This window comes from Glycine max, chromosome 8 (genome assembly GCF_000004515.6).
Source record: "Glycine max cultivar Williams 82 chromosome 8, Glycine_max_v4.0, whole genome shotgun sequence".
Lineage (NCBI taxonomy): Eukaryota > Viridiplantae > Streptophyta > Magnoliopsida > Fabales > Fabaceae > Glycine > Glycine max.
Window position 1 is genome coordinate 21,211,545 of NC_038244.2, and position 24,289 is coordinate 21,235,833.

At 32.9% G+C, this 24,289-nt stretch overlaps 2 protein-coding genes across 5 annotated transcripts; both read right to left on the reverse strand.

The window, feature by feature from the left end:
• Nucleotides 1-1,077: 1,077 nt before the first annotated feature.
• Nucleotides 1,078-12,548, reverse strand: LOC100817238 (uncharacterized). Of its 4 annotated transcripts, none has more exons than XM_006585707.3 (16): nt 12,419-12,515; nt 12,136-12,202; nt 11,942-12,061; nt 11,753-11,813; nt 9,928-11,416; nt 9,777-9,808; nt 9,166-9,298; nt 8,386-8,483; nt 7,906-7,950; nt 6,729-6,834; nt 6,270-6,396; nt 5,194-5,309; nt 4,285-4,361; nt 2,936-3,070; nt 1,783-1,851; nt 1,078-1,552 (listed from the first exon to the last, which is right to left on the reverse strand). In XM_006585707.3, exons 3-16 carry the CDS (start codon nt 12,052-12,054, stop codon nt 1,280-1,282), a joined length of 2,874 nt encoding a protein of 957 aa, XP_006585770.1. In that variant the 5' UTR covers nt 12,055-12,061; nt 12,136-12,202; nt 12,419-12,515; the 3' UTR covers nt 1,078-1,279. The 4 variants fall into 4 exon arrangements, 3 of the variants coding, with proteins under 3 accessions (XP_006585770.1, XP_006585769.1, XP_040874324.1); XR_001389529.2 differs by lacking the exon at nt 12,136-12,202 and adding an exon at nt 2,175-2,406 and having other exon boundaries at nt 1,481-1,552; nt 12,419-12,548; XM_006585706.3 differs by lacking the exon at nt 12,136-12,202 and having other exon boundaries at nt 12,419-12,548.
• A 4,909-nt stretch (nt 12,549-17,457) lies between these two features.
• Nucleotides 17,458-18,170, reverse strand: LOC100817768 (histone H3.2). The gene has a single exon (XM_003531805.5). It carries the CDS (start codon nt 18,030-18,032, stop codon nt 17,622-17,624), a length of 411 nt encoding a protein of 136 aa, XP_003531853.1. The 5' UTR covers nt 18,033-18,170; the 3' UTR covers nt 17,458-17,621.
• Between the last annotated feature and the right edge of the window lie 6,119 nt (nt 18,171-24,289).

A 24,289-nucleotide genomic window follows, 5' to 3' on the forward strand; every position in this document is an offset into this window, starting at 1 on the left:
TGTTTGGATCCTATGATGATCTTGAACTTTGTATTCAGGGGAGCAAATGACTAGGTGAATTACTTTAAGGAATCTTGTACTGAAACACGTCAAGACACAATGCTTTGATAGGATGTGACATTAGAGTATAGGTTTCTATATTAATTGTATGAAGTCTTGGAGGACATTGTTTGAGCCAAAGTGGTTTTATTATTTATTCGAACAAGTTTACTATGATGCAAGGAAAGTGAATGTGAGCCTTTTACCCTTTTGAAAGACTTTTATTTAAATATGTTTTAAGAACTTTTAATTAATTATAATTTATTTATCATTTTATTATTAGTACATATATGTATGGGATAAAGGGTGTCACAATTATTACAGAAGAATTGCATCATTCACTCAATCGTTAATAAATGACAATAACTCGATATATGTGGTAAATGCTAAAAAAAGAGAGAAATTTTTTGTAATATATCTGTAAAACTTATTTGACTTGTAGTGTTAATCATTAGTTATTTGTCAGTGTTTTTGGTATAATTAATCTTTCTGTAAATTAGTTAATTTCCTAGTAAATATTAGAGATAAGATATATCACATTAAAATTTATCAATTAGATTTTCCGTTAAATATCAATCATCAATATTAACAGACATAAAAAATTTATATTGTGGGAGAGTGTGAGAGATTTTTAAAATTTGAAAGGTTGTATTATAAATCAATTAATATTTTATCCATATATATACTGATGTGTTTCTTTATCAAGGGTCATGATATGTGTTTCATGTAGATGTGTAAGTATGTATAGATGTGATTGACTTGTAAAAAATGAATAGATGTGATTCATCATCTTCATATATGATATGTGACTTCCAAGCATCATGAAATGTGACTTTTCATCGAAGATCATGAGATGTCAAACTTTATAAGTCATTTTAAGACAAACCAGTCTTTATTGCATGTTGTGAATCTAATAGATTGGATTTCAAGGAGGGTTAGTCAAACCTCTTTTAGAGGAAACAAAGTTGCAAGTGCATTCTTTATGGGCTCTCACAAAGCAACATAGTTTTAATACACACGGCTACATTTAAACAAATGTAACTCAAAATGCAGATGAAATTTATTGTTTTTTTATGGAGGCATTTGACTCAAGCTCATACGAAGCAGATAAGAAATACCTTATCTGTTTGTTCGTTACATGTTACAAACAAATTTTTTTTTCCTATGATGTGTGTGCTTTATTGAAGCTATTTTCAATTTCCATTACAGAATAGAGCAATGTCTATAGATTGGTATTAAACTATTGTCTCAACCACACTTGGTAGTCTGGTCCTTTGTCAACAAACTTCTGCCAGCTCCCTTCCAATTGGTTTTCCTTGGAGGGATTCCAATCAAACTGCCCAAGCTTCATTACCAGCGCATCACCAACCTGAGCTACATAACCTTCATTGTTTGCATGGTATATCTTGATAGAGCTCCGACAATGGATCCCAGCTCGTCTCCGAGCGTCAATCAACTCGGTTAATACATCGTGGATGCCAAAATCATAGAAATGGTCATAAAATATTGTAGGCTGCAAAAAAAAGAATAAACACAACAAAAATAAAGATAGGGCCTTGAAGATTTCAAGATCTGTGTAAGCAAACAGATTACCTTAATTCCTTATTCCTTGCAAACAAGAAACTACAATTTTTTAAGCAACTACAAATACAGTTCAATTTTTTCAGGAAAATATTATTTAACTTCCTTAAAAATGACAGTTGTACCATGAAAGCATTAGATGATATTGTATTAAGGACTCACAGTTCCAGGATGAGTCAAAATATATGCATATCCCTGCATGAGCTTATCCCGTGGGAATGGCCAGTGGCCCTGAAAATAAAATGAAATGTTAAGTCCATTTTTCTCGTTCTCTAGCATTGTTTGTAATTTGAACATAAAGGCAGTAATAGTAATGCAACAATACGTCATGGCTCACAATTACCAAGGGAAAAAAAGATCAAATGTTGCAATCAATGGAAAACAAAAGAATCTTATGTTACAGCCACAAACTTAAAGCTATAGACAAGATGTTATTGCTACATTGATATAGAAGAAAGATACAAGGAAAACCATAATACTTAAAATGATTGGGCTACAGATTAAATTGCATTTATCTAGGATTATGATCAAAGACTTAGACTAAGTAGAAGTACCTGATCAATTACATAGGCCAAATTTATGGTGCTATGAACCAAATCAACGAGAACCAACCACAGGAGTAGAAACCAAAACCTCAAATGTAGCTAAGTTCAATGCAATATTTCCCTTGTACATCTATATGATACCAAAGACTAAGACTGGTGGATTTTTAAGTTTTCGTTCGCCAAAAATTTATCTCTCACAGTACCCAGAGCATGATCTTATACAAGGTGATACTCTTCAGGCCTAGATTTCAAAAATTTACCAACAACATTGTCAGGACAGAGGGGAATAAGAAGTTAGTTAGGGAAAGTTAGGATGTTAGTCAGTTAGCTAGAGAGGTTAGTGAGATAAATAAATAAATAGGAGGATGGAAGGGAAAAAGATTCATTCTGTTTTGTTATCATTTGGGAAACTGAGCATTAGCTCCATTGCAGAAAGGGGAAACCTTCGTAATTCAATAATCACTGTCAACACATTTTTTCCAACACTGTTTTTTCTCATCTCTCCAAGAAAATTCAGAAGCCACCATTTCTGGGTTCCTAACAATATTTGATGTGACATACTACATCAGATTATCAAATATTCTGGTCCAACATTGGTTATTATGTTCAATATTTTTTAAATAAAAAATAAAAATAGCAAAGAGAGGATAGGCTCATTACATAAAAATTTGGGAAATTTCCCATAAGTACTTGAGTGTGAGAGTCAAATGAATCAAAAGATAAACATATGAGTGTGCGTGTGTGGAGAGAGAAAGAGAGAGAGTTCATACTTGTGTGGACCCGGTATCATGGTTCTCTAGGAATGTAACAGCACGAGAAGCCCACCATCCCATCACTCCTGTTGGTTTCCCTTGAGGATCTATCAGTCTCCAATATTCATTATGCAGAGCAGAATGAAGTATCCCCTAAGAAAGGGTAACAAATAGAACAATCTTTAAAATGCAGAAAGATAATACCAAATTCTAGCATAAAATTATATTTTATTATTCATCTGGCTCCACCCCATGGCATAAAAAGAAATCAAAACTTGGCCAAGAGAATTTCAACATGTAAAAAACTACAGCAGTCAAATAATAGGCATGCTGTCAATTGCAATATCAAATTTTGAAAACTCCCTCTGGGATCAAGTCTTTCATTTGAACAACAGGACTTAATGGGATTAACACAAATGGCATGTAGCATGTTTGTAAACCTTGAGCAGCTCTTTAACCTAATATGCATCTCATATGCAAATCTAACTCGGGAACTGAAGTACATTCACATTCTATTGTAAAACAGCTACTTTATTGTGGAATAACTTATTTGGCCTTTTTTGGTGTGCAATGAGGTGTCTTCTCACATTGGAGCTATTTTTCATAATAGATATTATAGATTTTGGAAGAAAAAAGCAGACTATGATAAGATGGCAGTTTGTGGTTCGTGCTGTTTTTCAGTACATTTCAAAGGTGTCTCTCTTACCAATACATATCTTATGGTATAAAGTTGTATTTTCTGCTTCTCTTTGGTGTTATACTCAACCATTGATGACTGATGTGATGGGAGATTGAAGAAGTCTGAGTTATATTGACTTGCTGTTTTCTTTTATTTTTCTCTTTCTCAAGATTTATTTTCCTCCCTCAAGATGTATATTCTTATTTTCATTGACCATATTTTTCTTATATGTATCCTTTCTCAATATTTCTACACAAATAATTCCTTCAACTGAAAATTTATCCACTTAAACAAAATTTATGTTCATAATCACATCCAAATAAATAAATATAACTTAACAGTTTAATGCCATTGCCACTTGTTCTTTTATAGAGAGCAATTCAACACCACTTGATATAAATATCTAGTTTTACCAATCAGCAAAGAATATCATCATGGTATCCCTTGCTATATTCTAGAATGATTGAAGTCAAACAGGCAATAATTATAAATGCAATTCTCCAGGACATGTCAAGCTCAGACAATTCCCTTACCCCTTAATTAGGAAAAACAATAGATTTCTTGTCCATGACATCCGTTTTGCATGATTGAACTGACTTATGTCTCTTTAAAATTATATTTTCACAATAGCAAGCTTCTGGATCTGAGATCACAAAGAAACTTCATTAACTGTTGTGAAATAGAGTACCTTTGTCGTCATATCAAATGCAGATGAAGTACCACCAGTTGCATTGATCCAATTAATTATCCGTTGCCGATGAGCATCTAATTATATAAACATCATAAATATCGTGTAAGACAACAATATAAAAATAGGATATATTGAAAATATTTCATATTATTGCAATAGGAAAAAAAATGATAATAAATAAGCAGAGAATATCACATAACTGGTGTGAACACTTGCGGTGGTACTATAGAATTTCTTCAAGTTAAACACAATATTCAATCAGTAATATTAGTAATATTAAAAATATAATGTCCTATTCCTAGAGATGTCACTAACTAGGAGAGAAGTTGATAACAAATATACAGCTGTTAGTTCATTACCGCTTCCATGAAGTAATGCATGTAGTTTCCTAAAAGGTACACAGGTTACTTAGTATGATTGTTCTTGCATAAAGGGGCTCTTATGAATGCTCAAAGTGTGTCATATCCTATGATATAATATCAGATGTATTTACTGACAGAAGCTCAAATAATGTTCCCAGTACCAAAACCAAAAAAAATTGTTTCCAATTTGAGTACTTCCAGTTACAAACTGCCGGTTGAATTTCTTATTTTCCTTCCTCATTTTTTATGTTGCTTGCTATGGCCAATATGAACTGAACAAATGTCTCCTCATAAAGAGTAATGTGTACTTAGAACATAGACCATGTTTTCATGACCTACAGGACTGCTAATAATACTTAAGACTCCCCTGATACCTACCCATGGCGTTAGCAATTAATATCAATTCAGTGTTTCATTCTCTTTTATCTCTCTTCCTCCCTTTACATCAAAAACCTCATAATTTCAACAATATGAACTCAACTTTTCTCAATATACAATAACTATAGACTAATATCAAATGAGTCTACAAGCAGTCAACAATAACCTTGGTTGTAACACAAACTTCCATGTTCATAGCCCAAGCTGTCCCAATATTCTCCAATGGCAAATACAGGAGTTGATGCTTCAATATATTCTTTTACATATGTACCAGAGAAACCTCTGCAGGCAGCAAATAAGGAGTTATTAAATTTTACATTAGAATAAGATAGTTATGAAACAAAAAGAACAAGATTACCTTCCCAAGTTCCATGGGATAAAAGCTAAAGATGTATAGAATATAGCAAACATAGAGAGACACCAAAACAATTAGCAAGCACAGACTACTGAAACATTTGAGATGTTAGGCTCCTTGGAACACATCTTATTACTCACTCATGAGACCGTTGATACAAGATATGAAGGTAGAGCTTTCCTATTAACAATTTTTATTATTTAGCTAAACTATTTTCATGTACAAACTAAAATTATAACAATTTTCTAGAAAGAAAGTTCCCCTAAAGACAAATACTTCAGAGAAATGAGTCTTCTTTTTACTATGATGAGCATGCTGCTGGCAACTATTACAAACTCTAGTTTAGCATTTTCCAATGGCTACTTTTTGTCAAGGAAACACTTACCTCAAAGCTTAAGCTATTAAGTAAGGACCAAAGAATGGTTTTTACAACTTTAACATGCCACCTCTGCATGATAGATCATCCATTGGGCTTGAAATGTGATTGCCCTACTTAGGCTACTTTAATTTGTGAGGCAGAAAATTTAGCAAGAGCAGCAAAGATTGAATTCTAGACCACTTGGTTTATTGCTTTGCTCTCCCACTACATTGCTGCAGTGACTACAGAGGAATTGATCCTTATCAAATGCATTATAGTAGCAAACATAGTTGGCTATCATCAACCAATATACACAAAACATGGACTTGTCACATACATCACAAGTGCGGAGAATGGAGATGGTTATGCCAATTGATTGTTTTTACTTAGGAATTCCTTCTATTTTTATTTTTATTTTGTTTACTCCAGATTCCAGAATATATAAAGTGATAAAAGAGCATTAATAGGACTTAATGAGTAAAGAAATTGTCATAAAACCACAATACACTTAAGCAGACCAAAACAATACCTAACAAAGTCAAGACGCCATCCATCAAAACCTATATCATTGCGCAGCCAGTTCAACCACTCCTTGATATCTTTCCTTACAAAGTCCTGAGAATGATCAACATTGGGTGCAGCATGGAAGATATCACCTACATATAGCATTAAAAAAATCTAGATAAGTAAACCTTCAAGTCTTATATAGTGGAAGTATCTGGTAAAGTGTTGTGTAGTCTTATATTGACACAAGAAGAGTGTACTCTTTTTAGGACCACGTCAACCTTGGTTCAAAAGAGGCAAACACTTGACTAATTACAAAATAATGGTTTTTAGAGATTCTTCATTTTATTTACTCGTCATAATATGATTAAGCTTCGTTTTAGTTGGAATGACAAGAAACAGCCTCAGAAGTCTCATGTAAATTACATATTAAAAAAGACAAGATTAAACTAGTGCATCATCTGCGTAGGATATATAAATATACCACTTGAAGGATTCCCGCGCCCCTGAAAATTTGGATCATCACATACAATGGCTTCAGGTCCCCATGCAAGCTTGCCACCAAAAATGTTCCAAACACCATTTGGACTCTGAAACAAGTGAAAGTTGTTAATTTCTATAACAGCCACTCAATGGCATGCATTATGAACTGTGCCTTTGAAAAGATTGCCCCAACTGGAGTTTCATATGCTAGTGTTGGATATAAAAAAATAAATAATACCATGAGTCAAAGATAAAAAAACAATCATCAGAGAACATGTATGTACAGACACAGACTGCCCATAAATAATTAACAAATTTCTGCACATTTTACAATAGAGTGAATGTAAGGACTAGTGCATAGGTCATAGGTGTTAATCTTGGTTTATTGGCAATGAAATAGTGAATGAAAAACTTTAAGAGCATGTTTGCATCAGCGTTTCAACATCCACCAATGGCATTTCATGCTTTCCAAGGCAATGCTATTTGAGGGAAGCTTTGAAATGAACATCTGTTACGTTCCATTCAAAGTTTTCGTAAACACACACTTAGTCAATGCATAGAGCTGAGTTAGATAGACAGATGACTATTGACTAACAAGTAGCGTCATATTCCCCAAAGTCAAGAATAAAATTTTCTAAAAGCTTAAGCTATTAGGAGGAATACTAGGAATAGTTTTACATCTCTAACACACCTCACATAAGAGTGACTGCAACGTAAAGCATGGACACTGGACAACTCAAAGATCTCTTTGTGCTGAAATATAATTTATTTATGAAGAATGGAGGAAAGCAAGGACAGATCAATTGGTCATATTATATTGTGGGGATTATAGTATCACAAAAATGACAAAAAAAGTACTGACCTAAAACCTTAAGCAATAAAGCAAGGAATTATGAATCCCTTCCATGGCTCCAACTCACTCATCATGCAGCATGAGATGAGGACAAAACTCAAACTCGACTATCTCATAACAGAACTATACATTACTTTATACCAGAACCTTTCATTATAAAATTAGAGAAAATAAGGGTAATACTTTAAACCTGAAACTCCGCTCTTAAACTCTTCAAACAACCACAAAATCCTCAAAGTTTAAACTTTTAATCAATGGCCCAATCAATATTTTATAACTTTTCACAGAAAATATAAACAAGAACTCAGGCTAAACAATAATTTACCTGTTTCTGTGCACATCGATGGTTAAGTACAACATCTCCCAAGGCCTATTTACAAAGGAAAAATCTTACAAAAATTAAGAATATGAAAATTTAAACACATCAAATATAACCATTAGGTCAATAGAAACAATTTAACAATATAAATTCATCTGTGCAACAGGAAACCCTCACAAGTTGAAATGAAACTCAATGAAATGGTCAAAATATTTCCTTCCAGCATTAGGCAATAAGTGACTTTATGTTTGCATTTCTCTTGTCATCAAAGAGGTACTTAACTGTTTCCATTAAGTCTTATAAAACAAGGTTATTTCATTTAAAAATAATCATGATGTATTATCATTCCCACACAATTTATCGTAAGAAGGCAACTGAGATCTCAAATGAAATGAGTAATGACTTAACATCTTCCTACCACTTAGATAAGTTGGCTCCTATACATCTTCAGGTAGTCAACTGTTCAAAATTAGCAGCACAACTTACCAGCAGATCTTGAGAATGCATTTCCTCTATACAGTATTTAAGCTCTTCCACAGAACCATAGGATGAATTCAAGTTGTAAAGATCAGAAGGCATATATCCTGCATATAATTTATACTAATCATGAATGCATGATCTGTCACGGGTTGACCATATTATCACAAAATAAATTTGATTGCCAATAAATTTAAAAAGACTTCCCTTATATGATAAAATTTGAAAAAAGCATACTATAAAGCTTGCAAAACAGCAAAAACATATATGCTTTAAATTAGATGTCATTAGAAGTTATAATCATACATTTAGTATGCATTTATTTATAGAAGTTATCCTAAGTACAAAACTGTCTGTTCCAAGGAAAGAATGGATCCATGAATTATGCTTATCTTAGACTGAGCATATTACTTTTGTTCCTTTTTTTAACACATTCACAGAAAAATAAGTGCTATGAATATAAGATAGGAAAATAGTGCTCATAAACTCATAAGTGCAATACAATACCAATCAGTTCAATGGTGCTAGTGAATATAAGGTAGGCAAATAATGCTTTACATGGAAGAAATTGACTAGATACATGCTGACTACATGAAATAAAATAAAATAAAATAAAGAACTAGATGAGCTTGCAATATAATCAAAGCTATCAAAAAAAATTAAGGAATGGGTAGGAATAACAATAAAAATAAACAGAACAGATTTTCCAGGAAAGACCTAACTAGTTTGTTTATAATAATGTGCAGTCAAGAACATTGACGAAATAATACAGAAGAAAGCAAGTGAAACCTTGAGGAGCAACAGATTCTGTTGGTGGTGGCAACCACACTGCTGTCACCCCACAATTAGATAAGTCAGCTGTTTTAGCTGCTAATTCCAGATACCAGCGCCTTCTCCAGCTCTCCCAGTTAAAACCTTGAAACTTGAGTAAAATGAATATTCATTAAAAATTCTTCCCCTTTTACCTTCCACTATACGAGGTAAATACATGCAACAGAAAATGCACATAAAAAATACTTGCAATATAAAGAGTTTATGAACAACAGCAGACAGAATCATACAAATAAAACAACCCATATGATATGATGAAATGAAAGGTAATTTAGTCAAATCAATGACAATTGGCAGATAGTGCACAATCACTAAAGGCTCTAGCGTTTTTACATGTACAGTATTGCGTAATACTACACATTTTTTTATTGACACAATAAAAGTAACATGTAAAAATAAGCTAGTTGATATATCAGTTAAAATGGAATAACCACAAGAATTACATACTACAAGGGGGGAAACACGTTCTATAATTATAATCACTCGATCTTATCAAATCAAAATGCATGTGTGGCTAATATACGTTGACACGTAAGCTGTCAAGTTATTGGGAAAGTAAATGTACTAACCACAATCTCACGTCCTGTTCCTGTTCCTGGCTCTGCATTGAAGTTATGTTAAATTTTAAATGCCAAAAGTGGAATATGTAAACAAAATAAATCTTCCTGAAGCATTTTTTATATCTAATTTCAAGAAATGCACTAAGACCAGCACATTCACCTAGTTTTGTTTGTTCAGGAGCTCTCTGCCACTGTATAGTCTTCCGATGAAGAGCACGCTCCAATGCTTTCCGCTTTTTCTCAATCGTTTCTCTTTCATAAACATGCTCAATTAAAGCATCCCCTTCCTTTGGCTTTTCTCGAGCAATGGACCATACTTCATCCACTGTAGGCAACTCCAAGGATCTGAATTTTGATGTCAATGCTTCAGCTACATCAATCTTTTTAGGTGGAAATTTGGGAGAGACAGCATTAATCCTTCTTGCCATCCATTGAGGTATCTCTCTACGAGGACCATCACTCAGTAGTTTCCATTTTTGAGAATCAACATCTGTCAAAAGGTCAATCCGTCCCCCATTAACAACATAGATAGAATCTGCATCCCCTTCATCTTGTAGCCTTTCCTTCAATAGCAATGATTCAGCCATTTCAGCTCTCTGTCTCCACATCTTCACAGCATCTTCTGATGACTTTAATGATCTCTGCAGTGCTTCACATCTTCTTAGGTAGGCATAATCTTTACAATGGACCACTTCTTTGGCAGCTTCAACAGTAGCCTTGATGTTCTTCAAATCAGCCTTAAAAGCCTTGGAAATAGCCTTTGTCCTATCTGCCACATCTTTCTTCACTTTCTCCAACATTGACTTCATCTCCTCCTCCCTCTGGAGAATGTTTTCCCTGCTTGACTCCTGGAAATCAAGCAAAGCTTTCTCTGCATCATTAGCTCTTTGTTCAAATGCCTGTAGCTGCTGTCTGGTGTTCTCCAATTCTAACTTCAGTTTATCAGCCTGACTTCTTGCCATCATCAACTCAGATTCTATATCAATTATTATTCCCTGTAACTTGATATTTTCTGCCTCAACAGCAGCTATTTCAGTAAATGGGGATGTACCATCTATAAATGTTTCCGTGGACTTCTTTGCAAGTTCCTCTGCTTTCTCTGCCACAACTAGAGCCCTTTCTATAGCATGATTTGATTTTTCCACTATGGACGATATTGTACCCTCAATTGCATCTTTAATTTGGTTTTCAATCAGATGAGCTGCTTCAGCAGCTGTGGTTTCAGCAGATGAAATTCTGAGTTGAGCATCTTCTAGTATATGAGAAGTTGCCTGCTGGAAAGCAACCTCTGCTAATTTTTCAACCTGCACAGCGAGATCAACAGCATCTTGTTTGGCAAGGACAAGCTTTGATTCCAAATTGAACTTCTCTTCCACTGAGTCCTCCAGCTTTTTCTGAAATAGAGTTTTGGCAGCCTCAAGTTCTGATATAGCTACTTCCTTGTCATGTAAAATGGTAGTGATGTATTCCTGTTTTTTAGCCTCAGAACGAGCAAGTTCTTCTAGTAATTGATCCCTCTCTTTCTCAATAATCTCTTGTCTATGTTGTGCCTCCGAAAGAGCTTTTTTGGTTACCACTAATTCATCTTCTATTCCTATAACATCATCTTGATCAACAACTACATCTGTGAGTTTGTCATCTGAATCATTCTGTCACACAAATAGAATAAATATAGGGTCACTTCCCACTATCAACTTTGTAATTTGCACCTACTTAATATAATATCATTAAAAGATATGTGAAACTCGGTCACCTTTCTGAAACCCAAATACTCAAAATGGCCAGCCTCAAAATCATGTATTTCATAAAGAACTAGATATAAGTGTAAGAATGGGAGAGATGCATTTAGAGATTTCTACCAAAAAGGGGGTACAATATTTGGTGTATCAGTTAATTGATAAACACCAACTAAACTTTTTTCTTAGAAGATGGTCCATCCATCCTAACTTCCTAAGCAATATACCAAAAAAAAAAAAAGTCCTCACCAAGTGCGACAAAACAATGAGTGATGATTTGGAGATCCTTTTGTCACCAAAGAAAAAATTTCTGCAAAAAAAATAGAAAATAATAACAAAGAAGAATAAGCCATTCACTACGATATTTGTACATAAAGTGAAAAGTAACAGAAAAAACACCACAAAACACAATTCATTTCTGTAATCATTTAATCACACCTCTTTCTAACTGATGTAGCAGAAGTTGTTCTACAGATCAAAGGATGCCTGGGAACATTGAAAAATCGTGGAAATATTCCAAATGCTGCATCAGGCAACAGAGCAGCTCCCATTTTATTTCTGCATATCATTATACAATCAATTCGTGTAATATTTAACATTCTATCATCACATTGAACAGCAGAAGGGTGTACCACTGAATTAACAATAACAGCACAACACAACACTATTCCTTTTCTTCCGATCTTCTTAGCCTCACATCTAGAGCCATAACCAACAATTATCTTAAATTGAAAAAAAAAATTAAAAGAAACCGTGTGATAATTAATTGGTGGCAGTAAAGATTGCAGCTGAATTGAGCTGAAAATTTGGGGAATTTGTGAATAGAAAGAGCGAATTATTGTATTGCATTGTATGAGGAGATGAATGCAGAGTTAGAAATGTGACGTAGTAGAGAGGAGAGGGAAGAGATGGGACCTGCGTGTCTATCTATGGCGCTGACAACGAGAGTTTTCCACGGCCAGAAAGTTGAATGAATACCGAAAAGTGAACAAAGTTAAGAGTCACGTTCGTTCCTTCAGAGTCAAACTGTGTAAGAAAAGTAAATATAAAGTCCTTATTTTGAGAAGTCGGTATTATCTTATCTACCGTTATTAAGGTTATTTTTGGAAGTTCAACTGAATCTGTTAGATTTTTTAATAACAACAAAACGAAGAAAGAATTTACTCTATTTATTATTTTACAATTAAGAGTGTGCTTCGATGATGAATTTTGGAATGTTAGAGAATTTTAAATTTTGGAAATTTTAATTGATTTAATTAAAATTCTTTTATTGTTAAAATTTCTTGTTTCGATAACAAGATGGTTTTGTAGAGAGTTAGTTGAAATTATTAAATAGAATGAATGGTTGGGAATTTTTATATTTTTTTCTTTTTTTTATTTTTATCTTTATTTTTCTAAATTATCCCTCTATCCCTTGGACCGTCATCTCCACCACCAACCCATTGCCCTGTCGTTGGACTTTACAAACCAGCGAACCAACAACAGATCCTACAAACCAGATCTCTCTCACACCCTCCATGTCTTAGCCTAGTCAAGCCTCCACGAAGCAAGCAGTAGCAGCAATCAACAACAATGACGATTGTGTTGCCGTAGAGAGAATAGATATGAGAAGTCACTGTCATTGTTTGATTAGCAATGAAGATAACATTGTCGCAACAACCACGACGATGTTGATTAGAGATGATGTTGATTAGATTTTAGAAGTCACCACCATTGAATAGATCTACCACAGTAATGAAGGAGAGGCAGAGAGTGAGGATCTATGAGAGCAAGTGAATTATGTAACATTGAGAGCATGTGAAAGTGTGCAAACAAAGCGACTCCGAGAACGAGCGAGCAAATGTCCGCCTATGTGAAAGTCGGTAGGAATTTTAGAATTCCTTCACTTTTGAAAAAAAATTAAAATTCTAAGTTTATAGTTAAAAACAAATTTCATTTTAAAATGCCAAATTTTTAAATTTTTTCTAAATGGGCATCCAAATAGATTATTTAGGTGGGGGGAATTTTCAATCCTCTAAATAATTACTTTCCCCATTTTAATTCTCTTATCCAAATACACTCTAACCTTGTGTTTGGATAAGGAATTTTAAAATTTCAGGTAATTTAAAATGCCTAGAATTTGAATTGGTTTGATTTTAATTTCCTTCATTTTTTAAATGTTTTATTTGGATAAATCAATTCAAATTTCTTCAATTTTAAATTCTTTGTTTGGATATGACAATTCAATTTCCTCCATATGCAAAATTTTAATTTTATTAATATTAAACTTTATAGAAAACAAACATAATATAATTTTGAAATATTAATTAAAAAATATTTTTCAATTTTTCATAATTTAAAAATACAAAATATTGATAATTTTAACTAAGGTTATTTTGTCAGATCACAACCAATGATGTTTTTAAACCGACATCAACCAAGGCTATTTTTTGATCGACATCAAATAGGGTTTTTTGTCAAAGTATGTCAAGAATATTTGTCAGCTGACGTCAGCCAGGACTATTTTTCAGCTAACGTTGGTTGAGTCTATTTTTCAGCCGATGTTGGCTAGGTTTTTTCACCAACATTGACTAAGGTATGTTTGGCCGACACCGGCTAGGGTCTTTTCGAATGACATTGACCAAGGCTATTTTTAGCCAACGTCGGCCTAAAAAATTATAGCAAACGTTGACAAAAAAATCTACCCAATATCGGCTAAAAAATAACTTGGTGGATGCTAACCAATAGAACCTACCCGATGTCGGTCGAAAAACATCATTGGTCAACGTTGACTGAAAAATCCCTAGTCGAAGTTGACTAAAAAATAGCCCTGACAATATCGGACAAAAAACCTATCCAACATCGGTTATAAAATAGACTTGGCTGATGTTGACTAAAAAATAGCTCTGACCGATGTCGACCGAAAAAACTCTAGTGGATGTCAACTGTAAGAACCTAGCCGATGTCGACTAAAAATAGTCATGCCCGATGTCGGTCAAAAATACCTAGTTGGTGTTAACAGAAAAAACCCTAGCCAACATTAGCCCAAAAACCTAGCTAATGTGGTTAAGAAATAGCTCTGGCTGATGTCAGCCAGAAAACCCTAGTCGATGTCAGTAAAAAAATCCTAATCGACGTCGGCTAAGAAAATCTAGTTGGCATCAACCAAAACACCCTAACTAACATCGACTGAAAAATAACCCTAGCCGATATTGGCTAATATCTTTGGCCAATGTCAACTGAAAACCCCTAGCAGGCGTCTACTCAAAAGTTAGTCATGACTGATGTCGGTAGAAAAAATCTAGCCAACATCGGCAAAAAAAAATCATTGGTCAACATCAACTTAAAAAACCTGGATGATAACGGTCAAAAAATCCTTGACCGACATCAGCAAAAAATTCTCATGACTGATGTCAATGAGAAAATAACCCTAACCAACATTATATAAAAAAATTTAACTGATATCGACAAAAAATAGCTTTGGTTGACATCATACAAAAAAAAATTGATCGAAAAAATATCGGCCAACGTCATTGAAAAACAACTTATGTTGATGTTGACCGTAAAAACTTTGGTCACCCGTGGTTGCGAGTGTTAAACGAGAAAGAGTCGCAAGCAAGAATGTGAGTTAGAGTGAACATCTCCGGAAAAAAAATTTCAAATTCTATATCTTTTGAGAGAATTTGAAATCACAGTGTTTTAGTCAATCAAAATGATTCATAAAAATACCAAAAATTAAATCTCTTTTCAAATATTTTATCCAAACAAGCTATTTTATCATGAATCATTTTAAATTCCTTGAAAAAATTAATTCTTCTACTGAATTGCTCCATTTTTTTAGGACATTTAAACATATACAAATTCCTTTGGTCTAATTAGTATTAAACATGATCATTTCTCAAGTAAGATTTGCCATAGAAAAAATATCCTTAAAGAGAAAATCTCATTAAAGAAATATTAAAAGAAATATCATTTTACTAAACTTGATCATCTCTTAATTTTTACTTAATATTTATTTTTATTTTACATTTAAAATATTAAAATAAATATCATTTTAAGTATCTTCAATAAAAATTTCTTAAGTGAATTTTTTAACTTAGTTTTTTGTCGTCCCTATAGTACTTTTTGTGATATTGTCCATACATATTTTTGCTCCAATGGTAAAGAAATTTCAAGAAACTCATTTTTTTTCAAGAAGTAATTTATTACAAAAGATATAGATTTATTTCGATGGGAAAAAAACAATTTTTTTCACTTAAAAGGCCCTTTAAAAAACCTTATTCGAGATGTTAATATCTAATTCATATAATTTTGAGGACTAGTTTCAGGATTTACTTTACACAAATTTTCAAAAATAAGTTTGAGGATTACCGGTCAATTTTGACATTTTATAATGAAAGACTATCCAGCTACAAAATTACTCTCATATTTTTTAAATAGATATTGTTATCTTAATTACTTATTAATTTATTACATTATGAACAACTTGGTGTTACAGAAACTCTTAATTATTTTTTTAACCAAAAAAATCTTATTATTGTTTATAATACTAATAATTACTATGAATGAATCTCTAAAATATAACTTTTTTTAATCTCACTAAGCATTGTTAAATTAAATTGTAATAACAAATTATGAATTGCTTCAAATTCTAGCTATCTCTTCAATAGCCGCAGCTAGTAATTGTTCTTGTTTTTCATCCAAACCTTTTTCTGAGAAATACTTAGTTTTGTTTTTTAGATGTATCATTTAAGTCATTAAAATTAGACAAAGAATTTAAATAATTTATTTTGAGTAAAATTCTACTTTAGTACTTATTATGTGATCCTTATTGATTAATCTTATTGTTTTGATTCCCTCAAAGTTAAATTTATATCATATGAATGGTAAAAAAGTTAATTATATGTAAATTAGACTTGATCGGTAATTTTGAAATGTTAAGAATTTAAAACTTTGAAGGATCAAATTTTAAAAAATTAACCAGTGAGTTGGTATTATTGAAAAAGATGCATGATGCGAGAATCATCTGTTCATAGATCCTTTTCACGGATTATGTTAGGGACTTACCCATAAAGAGAGCAACTTTATTAGACATTTAACTGCTAACCCAAAGAAATTAAAAAAAAAATGCAAAAATTCAATGTAACCACAACAATCATCAATGAAAGTTACAGATAGAAGTGAATGCACCGTAAAAGTTGCAGGAAGCACACACAATCGATGGAACAGAAAAGCAACGGTTATAGTATAATGTGTTGTTTCTCTTGCCAATTTCCATACGCTCACAAGTTTGTGAAACCTTTTCCTTCAAGCTAAAATTAGTGAATTTTATTTTGTTTTGGCTCGAATAAAAATCACTAGCTTGGCAAAATCCAGAAGTTGATGGGGGTTCAAGAATGCCATGCCAGGGCAACAGATGAAGCTATGTTGGCAAAGCATGCTTGAGAGAATGAGACTAATCACAAAAGAAAAATATTTTGGTCGTTCGTTGCCAATGGAGGCGAAAAGGGGAGACAAACCGCAGTGTTTCGAGAAGCCTTATTGCTTATTGAGAAATGAGAAATGAGAACTGAGGTTGGTGCATTCCCACTTCGCCATACACATGCAGCAGATGAATTTATTCTGCCCATTTAATTGATCAAATACTCAGTGAAATTGGGGTATAAACTTCTCTACATGCCATTTCATATTAGTAGATCTTGCAATATAGAATATGGTGTGGAAAGCTTGCTTCAGCATTCTGCCCACAAATAAGCAATTGGAAAACGCTTGGTCCTTGTGTCCTATTGTTCTTTCTGGTGTTGCAAATTTCAACTTCAATAAAATTATCTCACATTTATTTAGTAGGCTTTAAAAGAAGCATAAATACTCTCTTCTCAAATACTGTATTGTTAAACATAAAAGGCACACAATCTCTTGAGTTTTAGGATAGATTTAATTTCTCCGAGATCAAGTTCTTTAAGACTCAACAACAATTTTCTCCGAGAACCAACATAGCATTTTAATTAACTTGTCTAAGAAACACGAGATAATTACAAAAGCAAACAGATTCACGTTTCACATGCCCACATAAGCACATAGATAGATGATTCTTTTTCTAAGCCGTCTCGCCTCCTTCAAAATCAGAACCCTAACCAACCTAAGCCCTCTCGCCTCTGATCCTGCGAGCAAGCTGAATATCCTTAGGCATAATGGTAACCCTCTTTGCATGAATCGCGCAAAGGTTAGTGTCCTCGAACAACCCAACGAGGTAGGCCTCAGCAGCTTCCTGAAGCGCAGAAACGGCGCTACTCTGAAAACGCAAATCGGTCTTGAAGTCCTGCGCGATTTCCCTCACGAGTCTCTGAAACGGAAGCTTCCTGATGAGAAGCTCGGTGCTCTTCTGATACTTTCTGATTTCCCTCAGCGCCACGGTTCCCGGCCTGAAGCGGTGGGGCTTCTTCACTCCTCCGGTCGCGGGAGCGGACTTCCGGGCGGCCTTGGTCGCCAACTGCTTACGTGGCGCCTTGCCGCCGGTGGACTTGCGAGCAGTTTGCTTAGTACGAGCCATGTCGAAGTGAGACCGTAGTCAAGAAAGTGAAAGAGTGTTTTTTTTTTCTCGGGAAAGTGAAGGAAAAGAAAATTCGAAGGTGTGAGTGGGAAAGTGGGATTTGGTGGATATATAAGGTGGAAATTTTTGGGGAAGGGAATGGCGCGGGAATTTGTGAAAAAGGTTTTTGGAAGATGATGAGAAGGGAAAAGCATGGCCGTTGATGGGAAGGAAAATCAGCGGTTGCTCGTGAGGTAAAGTAAGGGCACACGGATCACAATCCATGCCACTAGAAAGTAACCAATAGGGTTTTTTTGTCTCGTTAACAACGATTTTGGCGTTGAGTATTGAGAGGCAAAGTTCTCGGAAATAACTTTGTTATTCTTTAAGGACTTGTTTGGTTAAAAAGAAAGGAAGAGAAAAGAAATAGGTGGGATACAAAGAAAAAATATAGGTGATATAGTTTATAAAATTTGTGAAAATATCATTTTATCCTTACAAGCTTAATATGCTTTTTCTCTTTTTTTAATTGTGGATCCAATAGTTGATAAGATTTGTAAAAATATCATTTTATCCTAATTTTGATAGACTCCATTATGGTGTCTTCATCTTTTTGTTTGTGAATTTTTATGTCTTTGTATTTGTATTTTTCAACAAAAGAAGTCATAAAATTGATTGTGCTTCTATCAACAAAAATAACATTGGTATAACAATTGTCAGCAAAAAAAATAGCATCGAGAGTGAACAAATTATAACCTTAAAAGCACAACACCAAATAAAAAGTCATATCAAATTTGTAACGGCTTCAAAAAATAAAAGTAATTTCAACACTGTCAATGAACAGATCGAACCAAGCACGTTGAGTTGTTTCTATCAACAAACCACCGATGGCATTCAAATCCAACGACGGAAAAAATGGATCTCGACAAGAAGAAATCATTATATAGATGAAAATCACTTTCCAAAAAGACCTGTGCGAACGAAGATAGGGAGGATGGGAGAAAGCAAGAACGAGTAGTAAAGTAAAATATTGAATTTCTTTGCAAATCTTCTCATCTAAATGAGGAAATATGCACATGAGGGTCCCATGCGATTTTCAAAAAAAAAAAAGTTGCCTATCTTTGCACAACCAAACCAAAGATATGAGTTGACGTTGGTACCTTTCCTTTCTCTTTTTAGATATTTAGGTGCAACCAAACAAATGCTTATACTTATTCATTAATTATAGTTTTCCTAATTTATGCTTTAAAATGACAGGTTTTGTAAGATGTATTATTTATGTGGTAATAAATTTTTTATAGAAAATAATTACTTATTTTCATAGAAATAAAAAAAAATCTGAAATAAGTATAAGTTTAATACTTTAGTATAAATATTATTAAGGATTTAAATATGTTCTTATCCTTCAAAATGTATCATATTTGATATTAGTCCATGGAAGAAAAAAAATCTTTGAATTTCATCACAAAAATTTAGAAATACTAGTGACATGGGAAAATATATGTAGGAAGAATGAAGAGGGTGGGCTACGGGTTAAGAATGTAAGGACTTTTTAATTTGGCGTTACTAGAAAATAAAGGTGGTTAATGAAGGGAAAATGACAAATTTAATTTCTAATATAGAGTAATCAAGTGTAAGTATGAGATGAAAGATGGAAGACAGAAAAATAAAGGCATAGGGTGCTTTAGGTGGTGGATAAACATAAACTTTATGGAGGAGGATTGCTACTTACATCAAAGTTAGCTATCGAACAATATTCGTAGAAAGGTAAGGGAGACAAGGTTATGTAAAAGGTTCATATAATTATAAATGATTTAGGTGGTTGACAATATGGGATAAGAGTATGGAAATAAAGATGGTTGTTTTAGTGATAACAAAAGCTATTGGGTGAGTTGGAAGTCACATTAAAGAATACATTTTTTAGAGAATGGGAGGAGCATGGGTGGGAGCAAAAAGTAGAGAAATCAAGTATTTTTTCAATCAAGTCAACATATTAAGTAATTGTGTTTAAACTCAAGGAACATGCATAGGAGTTTTTCAACATGCCGTGGGTGAAAAGTGTACCTCCAAAAGGTACAAATAGTTATATGGAAGCTTCATTTGGATATAATATCATCCCTTCAAAACCATGGACAAGGAAAATGTAATTGACCATAGTTAAGAAGGAATGTGATAAAGAAGTAGAATGTTCAACACATTTGTTTTTTGAATGTGTAGTCTCAGCTAAAATATGGATGACATGTTTTAGTTGGTGAGGAATTACCATAGTTCTACATAAGGATGTACATACAAAAATCCTACAATTTTATAGGGTTTCTTAGATTGTGAAGGGGCAAGAAAATGTATTTGAAAGTCAAAGTGGTTGGCTTGTAATTCCTTTTTTTTTTACATCAAGTGTTATATATGAGGAATAGCTAATTGAGATAATCAAGATCCATTTTTGGTGATGGAATAATGCTAATGGTGGGTTGAATTATCATCTCTTTGGTTGAATGGTGGGTCCTAAATCATGCTCGGGGATTAAATGAAAACATATGGATTGACAAGATTTATTGAACAAATCATGTCTGACAGACAACTATGACACCTTACCACAACGTACAGTGTGACATTAGCACGTTCAACAAAAAGTATAAGTTTTTATTGGTCTATTTGGTACAAATGACACTATTTCACTCTAGTTCACTTTGATTTTTTTACCAATTCAATGGTTTCAATATTGAGTCAAAGACATATCCAATCGAAAAATTAAATCAAGTTCGCTATAGGGTAAAATTTTGATCAAACTGATTAAATTAGTCAGTTTGAGTTAAGTTTCAAAACATTACTTTTATGGAATAAAATAATATATCTATTGAATAAAATAACTTCATTCTTTCTTTTGTTATTAATAATTGTTGGCTAGGAATTTCTATTTTGATGCAAAGCTAGTTTTTAGCCAAGATTTTTTTTATCGGCTTTTAGTCAAAATTGTATTACAAGGATTTTAAACATACCAATCACATTAACAAGTGATGTGAATTTGCATTTAGGGTTGAGTTCAAATTCTTTCTTTCTTTCCTCATTTGTGCTTTTACATGACTATCAAGAGAAAAAGAACGAAAACATATGAATTAAGAAGGCAATGGTAGGAAAGTTAGCAACTTAGTATATGTAATCTACCAAATAATATTTTTTAAGGGACACCAAAGAATGTTTTAATAACACTGAAGTACATATTAATTATCATCAAAACGGAGGAGTTAGTGATTATAACATGTGTAAAAAAACAAAAATAAATTTATAATGACAACATTTGTAAGAATTAAAAAATACATAACTAGTTTATAAATAAAAACTATGACAACAATATTTGTAAAATCCAAAAAATTGAATTACCTTACGAGTAGTGAAACATTAGTGTATCTTCTAAAATGTAGCACATTTGCCAATCACCATTTACCCTTTATAATATATAAGGACATCCATGATAAATTTTTATAGAGTAAATTACACAAACTTTTCTTGATATTTAAATTTATTACACTTGATATCCCTCTGTCTTAAAACATTACTTTTAGTCCTATCTCTGTAATAGCTTTTGATATTTTTTTAAAAGAGTAAATTACACCTACACCTCCTGTATTTTTCTCAAATTGCACCTGATACCCTTTATTTTTTATATTACTTTTACCCCCATTTAATCAACGTCGTTAACTAATGTCATTTGAAATATGTGAGTAGACGAAATTGTCCTAACATCTTTGTTACACTTGCACCCCTGTGTCTTTCTCAAACTACACCCAATACCTCTTCATTTTTTTTACATTACTTTTACCCCCCTTCTGTTAACATTGCTAACTAATCTCAATTGAAATATGTGAGCAGACGAAATTGTCCTAACATCTTTGTTAAATACTCAATAACAAATTAACAATTGACCCTGTGAGTAGACCTTTCTTAAGGCAATAAATTGTTTTCCTATAACATTAGACTCTTACTTTATTGTTGCTAACATTTGGAGAAGAAGCAGCTTTTGATTGAGACATTATATCAAACATCTAGCCATCAAAAATAAATATTTCAAAGAAAGCAGTTAAAAACACAAATGCAAGAGCAAAACACTAAAATTTGAAGCAAATGATCATATCCAATCAATGAGCATTATTGGTAACACATCCAACACAAATGCAACAGCCAAACGACCCAACACGCACAAAAAAATTGAACTAAAAGAAGAAGAAGAAGAAGAAGGAAGGATGTTAGCACATGCGTATCAATAAGGTGGGTTCACGTCCAACAAAAAGTTGGGTTCATATCCAATTAGAGGAAAAAGAAAAAGAAGGAAGAATGTTAAAATATTTTCAGGTTGAAAATAGTGTCATGTTTTTTATGAAGTTAAGAGGAAAAAAATGAAGGTATTTTAGACATGAATTTTCATTAAAAGTCATGTGACCAACATGTGTCTACCTTCTATTAAATTATTAAACAATGTTTAGGAGGGAGGGAGTCTAAGTGTAATATGAGCTAAACAATTAAGGAGTTTTTTGTTGGGTACAAAAAAGAAGGGGTGTCAAGTGTAATTTGGAAAAAGCACAGGAGATTGCGACTGTGAGAAAAAATATAAGGGTATTTTAGACAAAAATTTTAATTAAAAGTCATGATACCAATATGTGTCTATTTTCTGTTAAATTACTAAATGGTGTTTAGGAGGGAATGGGTCTGGGTGTAATGTGAACTAAACAATTCAGGGGTTTTTTGTAGGGTGCAAAAAATGAGGAATTTCGGGTGCAATTTGAAAAAAACATAGGGGGTGTGAGTATAATTTACTCTTTTTAATAAAGGAAAACAAATAAAATTAAACTTTATGGTAATCTGAATTTGCCCCTCTCAATTAGCATGGTCAGATTAAGTTTAATCCTTCTCCATTGCACCTCACTCCCATCGTCATCTCTAACCTCATGAATCAGCAGCGGCGATGGAGATGGAGATGGAGATGGAGATGGATGCTAGTTTTGCGACTATGGAGCGAAGGCGGTGAGATCGGAAGAGAGAAGCGTTGTATCTAAAGAGCGGAAGCACCTATGCAAGAAGGAGATGAGATATGAAGAGAGAGGTGTTAGATCTGAAGAACCGCCATGGACGCACGTTGTAATCAAATTGAAAACAAATTGCCCAAATCCTTGTTTGCAAGCAAAAATATTAAATGTGGTTGATATTTATGCAAAAATGTTATCTAATGTGAAGTTCATTCTAGAGAAGCGGTTGAAGACACATTGAAGGTTCTGGAGATGATGATTGCTATGGAAACACAATTTGTCTTTGAGGTCGAAGACACATTCAAGGCCCTTGCTTGAGTAGTTTGGGACCTAGTACAAAATATTTGGATGCTCGTTATGATCCTTTGGATAAATTTACATTCATCTTGGTCATAGTTGTTTTTAGTTGGTTCATATAAAATTATGGAAATTTCTTGATTTAATTCATTTGATTCTATGTTAGTTTGTGCTGAAGAGTTTTATTATAGTTTGATACTTTTATTTAAAGATCTTGATGTGTAATTATTTGATTTGAAGTGGAAAATTGTGATTAAAAGCAAAAATTTGAGGTGTTGATAAATTTGAAATTCATAGAATGCTTGGTGTTCTTGAAGTGTTCTTCAAGTTATGAAAATAATCCTATGTGTGAACGTTAATTTTGTTTCTCAAGAAACCAATGTTATGTCAAATAAAAGAGATGATGACATTTTTGAAAAAAAAAGTTCATGTGCCAATAACATGACCTTTTCCCTTAACATCTTTTATATCTAACATGCTTAAGGGAACCTAGTGTAACAAACAAAAAAATTAAGAATTTTTTTTTTTTGTAAGATTCTAATATGAAAGGACATCTAGTGTAATAATTGTAAACCTCAAAAGTAATATGTATAATTTACTCATTTTTTATCATTTTGTTTATTTTCTTATTAGTACATTATAGTGTAAAGTCATGTTATTTAAGGAGAAAATGACAATAGAAAATTAAAATTTTTGTTGTCTAATCTTCAATTATGGACTAAAATTATACATTAGTATAATGTACTAATAAAATGAAGATCAGATTAAAGTTACAATTTTTTAAAAAAATTTATGAACTAAAATTAAAAATTAAAATAACATGTCAGAAATTACAATTTAGTCAAGAAAAAATGAATGTACATGGAGAAGGACTTGCCGATTAATTTGATTTTTTTCTTCATAAAAAAACAAATGTTACAACAAAATTCATTAAAAAAATAATACTCCATAATTGCACAACTC